General features: G+C 45.8%; 1 protein-coding gene and 1 long non-coding RNA gene across 3 annotated transcripts in view; one reads left to right on the forward strand and one right to left on the reverse strand.

The window, feature by feature from the left end:
• Positions 1-4,735, reverse strand: part of UBE2H (ubiquitin conjugating enzyme E2 H) — a 100,431-nt gene extending 95,696 nt beyond the window's left edge. The window contains exon 1 of the mRNA XM_055590907.1: positions 4,602-4,735. Within this exon, the coding sequence (XP_055446882.1) occupies positions 4,602-4,654 (53 nt within the window). The 5' untranslated portion in view covers positions 4,655-4,735. The remainder of the gene's footprint in view (positions 1-4,601) is intronic.
• Positions 4,736-7,436: 2,701 nt separating this feature from the next.
• On the forward strand, positions 7,437-9,051 carry LOC129658638 (uncharacterized). Of its 2 annotated transcripts, none has more exons than XR_008717472.1 (4): positions 7,437-7,665; positions 8,040-8,175; positions 8,285-8,409; positions 8,660-9,051. It is a non-coding gene; the product is annotated as an uncharacterized LOC129658638 (long non-coding RNA). The 2 variants fall into 2 exon arrangements; XR_008717473.1 differs by having other exon boundaries at positions 8,291-8,409.
• The last annotated feature ends 1,015 nt before the right edge of the window (positions 9,052-10,066 follow it).

Genomic DNA, 10,066 nt, shown 5'->3' on the forward strand with positions numbered 1-10,066 from the left:
TAAAAGGCAAACCACACTTTTCCAATGACACTGGAGTTAGTTAAAAGATAATAGAACCGTCTACACTTTTAGCACAAATAAAAGAGCAACAAACACTACTAACTTAGGGACAGAATAACTATGGATCAACAGCAAAACACCCAAGTTGAAGACAAATGGCTACACATTTTAATATTTGTTTTTCAGTTTTTAACATCAATCTTTTAAATAACAGGAAGAGAGATCCCCATATATCCCATCACATAAAATTCACTTTAAACTTTTTTTTTCACTTTAAACTTTCTATTCCTTGAAAAATCAATTCTGAAAGTAAATATGAGTTATTAAAAAAAAAAAAAAGGTGATACATACAGTCCTCACTTGCTATAACACAACACATACTTTGATTTTTTTTGTTTTAGTTACATAAGCACACACCAAATTTTTCACTACGAAACCCCCAGCATCTAGCCCCAAGGCTGGCACGAGAAGAGTGCAGAAATGACTGAGGGGATGAACCTGTTACTGAAAGCTTCTGAAACCCTAAGGCAGACAACTAGGATTCTATAAGATTCACTAATGCTGATAATGAATTTAGTATAAGACACTGGCCCTTTCTGATCACTGCTCTTAAAGCTTTTACAAAGGAAGCTTACCTTTCTACCATACTTATGAATCCCTGCAGGAGTCGGTTAAATACATTTAAAGTGGTGACTATCCGTTTTTAGCTACCACACTCCCTCTGAAAAAGGGACTCTTTGAAACTCTTGGTATTATAAAATTAAGTTCCAAAATTTCACACCAATAACAAACACAGTGCTTGCCAAGTTCTCGTTAGCATCAGATCCACTTTTCTGATTTAACCCTGAATATTTCTTGTACTCTTAACAGGTCAGGTTTTCCTCTCCTCTTTTTACCCCTTGAAAATACACTTGATCCTGTGACACCACTCACAAGGCCTCCCCAGCCCCAACTTCTTTTGTATATAAACACACTGGTCACACATTCCCATCAGCTGTTTGGTAGCTCCGCCCCTCCTCCTTTTCCGGGTAGTAACAGAGCAGCCAATAAGCTGTGAGGAGCTGTGCCTACGGCCTTTTGCCTGCATAGGCTTTTCCAAAACAAGCAGTTCCAGCCTTCAGCAGGGGCCACTGGTTCACAGATAAAAGGATCACCAGGCTGTGCAACAGGGTGAGACGAGTAACCCCCACCAACAAGGAAACCCGTGTAATCTGAGCTTGTTTGTTCCTCTACCCAGGAGAACTTAAACCGATATTCCTTTAGGGCAAATCACGCTTTAAGGTCACCAGAGTCCCAGTTCTCAGACAATCTAAATAATCAGCCGGTTCGAGATAGAAACCTCAAAGCTTGCCAGGCTGAGAACAGCACAGTATCACCCACCCACCTCACTTTGCAAAACAAATGGCAACACTATTATTCAACCACCATTCCACAGGATTTGGGCTTTTTGCAAGTTTTTTGATTGGGACACATTCCTACAGGGCCCAAGTCATGTACATCAGTTTCTAGGCTCCTGGAGAGGTTTGCACAACCCTCAGCAAAGGATCAGAAGAGAAACAATGAATGAGTCAGAGTTTCAGAACATAATCGCCCAGCAGACTATTAAGTGCATTGGTGCAAAACACTCACTCCCTCCATAACTTGGAAGTCAGCTCTCCTCCTACCAACCCGTCACAAAAGAAATATCACCAAACAACAACCAGAGAGGGTGTCTCTGAAAGGACCTAACGAGGTGCTGGAAGGCAGTGGCCAATTAGTTACACATCCTCTTCTTTCCCTACCCCCACGCGCTACTTTCCTACTATATAGATTCCCTGCCAGGCTGTAAATCCTGGTGGCATAATTATGCTCAGGAGACATCCAAAAATGGGCTGAAACAGGAGATTTCAACAAAACCAGCTATCAGCCTACACACCAAAGAAATCAAGGGGGCACTGAGGGGCAAAAAGCAAGTACATTCCTCCAGACCTTTCCTACTTCCTCCACACCATCTTTCATTTTCAACCCTCGACTGTTTCACACAATTGTATTCATTTTAGCAGTATCCTGGTAAATACACCTTGCTTAAATTTCATGGTAAATATACCTTGCTCAAAAAACTGTTGTCTCCATTTGGGCCTACTAATGTGAATTCAACAGAGAAACGAGGCCACAAAATCTCTCACACACCCACCCCAACACACATGCACAACAAAAGGAAATACAAAAAATTTAACTCAGACCAGAAAATAACAAACATGAAACAAAGATAACCTCTGGCTTTTAAATCCCGAGACTGTTGTCCTCCTATCTCAGACATGTACAATTTTAAAGCGCCTCTGCTTTCTTTTGTCAGAAAGGAGGAAGGTGGGGAAAGAACAGAAGGCCAATGCATCTTTGCCTTTCTTCATCTTCTACTAAAAATAAGCTATGAAATAAGCCACTTAGGGGAAGAAAAAAAAGAAAGACACCCTGCTGTTCTTTGTCTGTTTTCTTCCCCCTCTCCACCCCCCACACCCCGACTCCTAAATACGGTAATCATTCTAGATGCCACAACTACTAAATGAACAAAAGGCACTGTATGGAAAAGGCATCAGGTCAAGTAAGGCCTCACCCTCTTTATCCTCAGCCTTCTAAAAAAATATATGTAAGTATATAATTTGAGAATCTGACATTGATCAAAGACAGCTGGAATTCTCTCTCACCCCCATCCCAATTAAACATTAGGTAGAAATTTGCATTAGGTGTGACAGTAAGTCTCAACTCAAGATAAAAATAACTCAAGATTCTGCCACCATGTCATTTCCTAGTTTCTAAACAAAAATAAAACCCGAAACTGCTTTGTGTAAAATGTACACACAGCCATAGTTACAAGTTTTCCTGCCACCTTATGAAAAGCCAACATTACGGCTATCATTCACACATTTACAAAACTCAATCATAGCCACGAACAGCTCATAAAGAGTCAGTTTCACTTGTGCCTAAACATATATTTGGTACATAATATATACTTTATTACTTGCTCCTCTAATTCCCACTCCCACCTCCCCCAAATTCTAAACTTCTAACCCTAAACTGAGACGTTCATGTACTGTTTCTAATTTCTAATCAAGTTTTCCTGAGTGAAGAGAAAAACATCTTATTCCTGAAAAGATTATGGAGTTGGGGGGGGGGGTGGGGGGGGAGAATCACTTGCCCAGGCAACTTCCCTTCCATCCCCCACTTCTAAACCAAATGAAAAAAACTACTTTTTTAAAACTTCAGCGAATTCTTTAAGTGAGTGTTCAACAATAATCATCGATCTCTACAAACTGGTAAAACATCCAATCAAAAACAGTAAAAATAAAAGGAAGAAAGAAGGAATTCACCTGAAGAATCTAGCCAAACAACTTGAGTTATATAAACAAAACCCAGCAACAGGGGGAAATGGTGGGGGGATGGGGGTAAAGGAGAAACAGAAGCAGGAGACAGGACTTTTTAAACTGCGTTTCACACACTACCACTCTCCAGCCCCAGGTTCCCCCTCTTCCGAGGGATTTAGTCTTTCGGAACCCTGGGCTCCTCTCTCTCATCACTCTCTAAATTACCCCTCAAAAAATGTCTCGATTTGTCACAGGAACCTTCGCGAATTTCTCTAGCTGGTCATGAAATAATGGGTCTGGACTCCAACCAAAACCACTGCCTGAAGGACTCTTATCAGTTAGAGCTTTCCCACTGCTACCTCCAAAGTACATAAAGTTGGGGGTGGGGGGAGTAGGAAAATAAAGGGTGTCACTTAGCAAGAACAGGGCAGTTATTATGAGCACCTTATTCTCATACAGGGAGTTTGCTTAACTGGCTAGTGCAGGGGCTATTTGGTCAAGGAGATCCTCTTTTTCTCCTTCCCCCTCAGCTGTCATAGCCACAATATGGAGGGTGGCTTGCTGGAGGGCCTGGGGGTCCTCACCACATACTATGGGTGGGATAGGCTTTGTCGGTAGGAAGAAAAGAGTGGGGTTCTTCTAAGGACCAGAAAGCTTAATAGGGGTAGCTGATCTAAAATATTCAGAGCTCTTTAATACAAGAGGGGGGCACTGAGCAGACTACTCTCTTCCTAATATAGAAAGGAATTAGGGATAAAGGAGGTCACTTGAGTTACCCCAGTTCAAGAAGCACTGTGAGAGGAGGGAATGAAGGCATCTCAAGAAAAGGAGAAAGGCTTCGCCCTACGGAATTTCTATCTCGAGTCCCCAAATTCAGAGCGAGCAAACAGGAAAAAGAAGGTGGGCTTGGTGGTGAAGAGAGAGGGCTAGTGCTGCAAAAAAAAAAAAAAAAAAAAAAAAGGCCCATTTGGGAGTCCAAACGTCGTGGAGAAAAGTCACGGGGACTAGGGGTACGGAAAAAGCGTGGAACAACGCACATTTCGGGGTGCTGCAGATAAAGGGGGAGCTGAGAAGGATCTCGGCTCCTGGGAGGTGCCAAGGAGCCTCCGTAGGCACTGGGAAGAGGGAGGGGTGGGAGGAAGCCTTGGACAGTGGGCTGGAGTGCCACTGGGCCCCTGCTTAGGTTTCAGGGGGTGCCCCGGGCATCCCCATATCGTCCCCCACGTAGAACCCGAATTCCGCCCCCTCCACGAAGGATACAGCTTGACCACGTCCGTGTCCATCCGCCTCTTGCCCGGACTAGGGGATGACATGGTGTCGCCGCTGCCTCCCCGTCGCCTGCGCCGCCGCCGCCTCTCGCCCTTCCTCAGCCCGCCTGTCACGGGCCCCGGGCCCCGGCTCTGAGGAGCCCGCGGCCGCGCCGGCTCCTCGATGGAGGTGGCAACACCCCCGCGGTCCTGTTTGGTCCCGTCAGCCGCCGCCGCCGCCGCCGCCCCCCGCACGGGGGGGAACACCGGGCACTGTCCGGCCGAGTGGGGGTGGGGACCCCGCGGCGCACGGCTCGGGCTGCCCCTCTCCGGCTGTGGGTTCCGCCGCGGCCCGGACCTGGCGCTCCTCTGCGCCGCGCGTCGCTCCCTCCTGCCTGCTCTAGCTCTCTCGCCTGCTCGCCCGCTCACCCTCTCGCCGGCTCCCAAGCCGCCTCCACGACAAGCGGACGACTCCTGCTCAATCGGCCTCTCTACCCCAGCCTCGCTCTGGGCGCCGTGACGTCACCTCTGTGACGTCATCGGCGGGGCGGGCCCAGCTGGCGAAAGGGGTGGGGTGCCGCGGCGGCGGCGTGGGCTTTAGCAGGGGATTCTGGGAGTTGTAGTTCCTCTTTTTCCTGCCCGCCCAGCTTTCTACCCCCTCCCCCAACTCCCTCACACACTTAATCGCTCAACTGTCAGCGTCGTTGTCATCATCAAAAACGATAATGGTTAAATAATGGCAGGATCATCATATTCATGTGTTTCAGGGTAATGAACCTCCTTCCCACATACACTGTTAAAAAGTCTGTTTATTTGATTTAAGGAAGCCAAGGTGGCAATTAACCCAAACAGGCACCAAAATCTAGAAATTCCTAAACCAGCAGGTTCCCTGCCCTCTGCTCCCACCTTGAAAGGAGAGAATAGCCAGGCTTCTTCAAGCTTGCAAATCAGGGTTTGCTATCCTTCATGTGTATAGGGTCATTTTTTCAAGGATTAGAGTTGAGACAGCATGATGGCAAGTTGGTTGTAACATCTTTAATCTACACAGTATGAGGTGATTTCACAAAGTGAATGACTGAAAGAAGCAGAAGTACCCCAAATATACTGTTGTTTAGGACAGTTTGTTCTGCCTTCCAAACTCCTAGAGCAAACCTATAACTTCATCGTTCATTCAGTAAGCATTTATTGATTACCCATTGTGTGGTAATCACTCTGGTGGACATGAGGATATCATGGTGAACTTTAAATTTACACAGCCCTCCCAATGTGGTCTAGATCTAGACTGTCAGCATCACCTGGGAACTTGTTAGAAACGCAGGCTAGAACTTCACCTCAGACCTACTGAATTAGAATTTGCAATTTAACAAGGTCCCCCGGTGATTCCTTTGTGCAGTAAAGTTTGAGAGACACAGCTCTACAAGGCGGAGAAGGCAATGGCACCCCACTCCAGTACTATTGCCTGGAAAATCCCATGGACGGAGGGCCTGGTGGGCTGCAGTCCATGGGGTCACTAGGAGTCGGACACGACTAAGCGACTTCACTTTCACTTTTCACTTTCATGCATTGGAGAAGGAAATGGCAACCCACTCCAGTGTTCTTGCCTGGAGAATCCCAGGGACAGGGGAGCCTGGTGGGCTGCCATCTATGGGGTCCCACAGAGTCGGACACGACTGAAGCGACTTAGCAGCAGCAGCAACAGCAGCAGCTCTACAAGGCACTCCAAAAGAACTGATGTGGAATCCTGGAGTCAACCAGGCAAAGGGGCCAGGAAGGAGTGTTCCAGGCAGCTCCTGCATTTATATCACATTTTCGCTACCATCTATTTTCAAAATTTTTATCTATTCCCTTGTCCCCATGAACACGCTTGTAGTCTGTCAAACCACGTGCTGTGAGTTGGGTCCCCTTATGTAACCTCCTATGCATGCTCGCATGCACACACACATAAACATACACACACACACATGAACCTGGAGCAGCAGCAATCACTTAAAATTGAATGTTGTTTGTGCCTGTCATTTCATCCCCCAAAAGACCCATTATTGTTGAGTGTGTGTGTTAATTATACATAACACAAAATTTGCCATTTTAACCATTTTAAAATGTAAAATTCAGTGATATTAAGTATATTCACAGTGTACTACAATCATCATCACTACCTATCTCCAGAACTATCACTCTAAACAGAAACTCTGTATCCTTCAAACAATCATTTCTTACTTATTTCTCACTCTCCGCAGTGCCTGGTCACCTCTATTCTGTCTGACAAATACAGGCTATTTTAACTGCTTCTAAAAGGGCTGTATTGCTCTTTCCTATTGCACATTGCAGTTCTGTCAGAAGGAACACATGTTTGAATGACGAGATTTCTAACCCCCTTTATTTGACCACTTTGTTAAAGGGAGATAAGGCCAGAGCAGGGAATTGTTCATGACTGTGTCTCCTTTAGGCTCTCCAGGCTCCCGTTGCTGCTCCCTCCCCTCCCCACCTGGTTCCCTGTTCCCCTTCACCTGAGTGATTCCCAAGCTTTGGTGTGCTTCATAATCACCTGGGGAGCTTGTTAAGCTCACAAATGTCCAGAGCCCACCCATGGGGATTCTGATTCCAAAGGTCTGGGATGGGGCTTGGACATCCAAGTCTTTAACAATCTCCCCAGATGATGCTGATGCAGGCCAAAGTTTGAGAACCACTGCTGGAAGATTCCAATAGGCATCAGCACTATCAAAACACCTGCCTGACCCTCTAGGTGGGTCCTGTGCTTCCATAATGTCCTATGTAAATAAGGATGTTTTCTTCCCCACCTGATATCAAGTTAGCAAGCTTATAGAGGACCCGAAGGTATTTTGAGCTGGTCAAAGGTGGAACATATGAGAAAGAAGGGCATAGGGTGGATCTAGACATTTTCCCTGATGCTTTAATCTTTACAGATGTTATGCTGCTGTGATCTAAGTACTAAGCAAAAATCATCAGGGGAGTGATTAGAGAGGCTTGCTCTGGATCACTCTAGGGAAGGTGGGGCTGCTCTACCTAAGAATGCATTTAGCCTCTGAGCAATCCTTGAAAAGGAATCACCCTTCCTAGTAAGCATCTTAGCTCTGGGTTACTTAGGACAAACCTGCCCCTCCCCAGACCATAATTATGCCTCAGTTAATTGCTTATATCCTCCCTGAGCCTCAGTTTTCTCATCTGTAAACTGTGGCTCATAATGCCCTACCCACTTGAGTGGGTTGGTGGAATCAATGGAAAAGATTAATGTGAAAGCCCCTTGTAAACTATAAATTGCTTTTCATAATTATAAGTGTGACGATATTACTGGTGGTATTATTAATATCAGTCTCCCATTGCCCACTCCTTATATGCTGTAAGTCATATAAGAAGAAAAGCATTCACTTTCAGGGGGTATTTTTAATTTTATTAATATTTATTTATTTATTTGGTCATGCATGGCATGCAGGATCTTAGTTCCCCAACCAGTGATCGAAACTGTGGCCCCTGCAGTGGAAGCATGGAGTTCTAACCACTGGATCGCCAGGGAATTCCCTTTTCTGGTATTGTTTTAAGGATGTCATAGGGTCCATCTTTGCGTGAAGGTATGTTCACATTTTTACTGAGTTTCTCTCTGGGCATTTTGCCATCTGCTCCTTCATAAATCCACTGCCCCCTTTCTGACTTCTTCTCCATTCCCTCCTCTTTCTGGAGCTTCAGAGGGCTTCTGAACCCGCCCTTGACCACATAGGTTCAAAAGGTGGCTCCAAAATGGTGCCAAGTGACAGCCCTGGTTTGACATCTTTTGGCTTCTGGACCTGGAGCTCCTCTTGAGCAGAGTAAGTTTGTGCTCACCTTTCCCCCCAAGGTTTCAGCTATTCAGAATGTCAATAATTTACTCTAAAACAACACCAGGGCCTGGGAGTGTCTGTTTATATGTGTGCACTCATGGCAGTGCGCTAGAATGAGCCATGTTCTTCCTTATCAGGGACAACCAGTGGCGCTACGAGGGCACAGCTGTTCAGCCCTGACTGACTCGCCACTTTTGCAATCTGGGAAATGTATTCAGGCCTGTTTATCTCTCCCCAGGGCAGGGCCAAGCTTGACCAAAGGAGTCTCTGATCTAAGGAGCAGCTTCTCAAAGGCAAGAAAACAAGTTTGCAGAGAATATACTGCTTTGAGCAAGACATTCAAACGGAGTAAGATGAACCCATCATTCCGCAGAGTATGTAAAAGAGCCTAGCCCAGAAGCTTCTCTATCTCCGGAGGTCCCTACTAACACAATGGCCCTAAAACTAAAGTGAATTTATCACGGTCCCCACCAGATGTGAAAGTCCCCCAGATAAGGCCTTCTGATTCTGTTTGACCATTTCTGTCGAGAAATAGTCTCATTTTTAGTCTGGAGCTCTTTGTATCAGAGATCACAGATCCAGAGCCCTCAAGAGGGCAATAAATTCAGCAGTTTTCTTGCTGCCAGGAAATGAAAGCTTAAAACTCATTTCAAGTCTCCTCCGTGTAACCCTGTTACAACTTGTCCCCACAGAAGCAGTCAGTAGGGCTCGAATAGCCAGCAGTGGCCAGGATGGCAAGATTGCATCTCCTAACTGCTGTCATTCTCTTGGGATTCTCTGCATACTCCCTCTAACAGCAGGCCCCCTGGGGAAACACCAACACCCCCCCACCTGCACCAAACAAGCATGATTCATGTGGAACTTGGAGACAGATACCTTGATGTAACTTGGGCAAGAAACCTAATCTTTATGTCCCAGTTTACTCATCTGTAAAATGGGATGATAGCACCTGCATTACCCTTGCCTGGATCAAATAGAAGAAGAGATGCTATAATCTCTAAAGATCTAGCCTTGGATAAGATATTACCATGTCCTTCTTACACACACACACACACACACATACACACACACACACTCCATAATGCCAAGGCTCAAGGAGAGAGGGAGGTTGGAAATTATCCACACCTACATTATTCATTGAGGCCAGTTCCCTGTTTGGAACCCTTGTTTTGCCAGTCGTGGCTTCCTGTGTTTCCTTTGCTGCTTCCTCATCTCTCCGATCTGGAAATGCTAGAGGCCCCTGGCCTGCTCCCCAGGCCTCTGGGGAGCAGAGGCCTCTGTTCTCCTTTGTCTATGTTTAATCCCTATGTGACCTCATCCAGTCTCAGAGCTATAACTGCCCTCTGTGCTCTGACTCCCTAATGTACATTTCTGATTGGGACCTCGCTCCTGAACTCCAGACATGAATATATGGCTGCCTGTTCAACATCTTTTCCTGTCCAAAAATAAACTGCCGATAGCCTCCCCACCACCTCCTCACATAGTTTTTCCCTTCTCAGTAAATGGCCAGTATTAAGTTGGATACATGAAATGGTTACTTTTTAAGGCCAAGAACAATCAAATATCAGCAACATCATTTGGTTCAACTAAATACATCCTTCTAGCTGCTGAGGTCAAAGGCCATGGACTTTACAATCCTTGACCC

The sequence above is a fragment of the Bubalus kerabau genome, chromosome 8 (genome assembly GCF_029407905.1).
Source record: "Bubalus kerabau isolate K-KA32 ecotype Philippines breed swamp buffalo chromosome 8, PCC_UOA_SB_1v2, whole genome shotgun sequence".
Taxonomy (NCBI): Eukaryota; Metazoa; Chordata; class Mammalia; order Artiodactyla; family Bovidae; genus Bubalus; species Bubalus kerabau.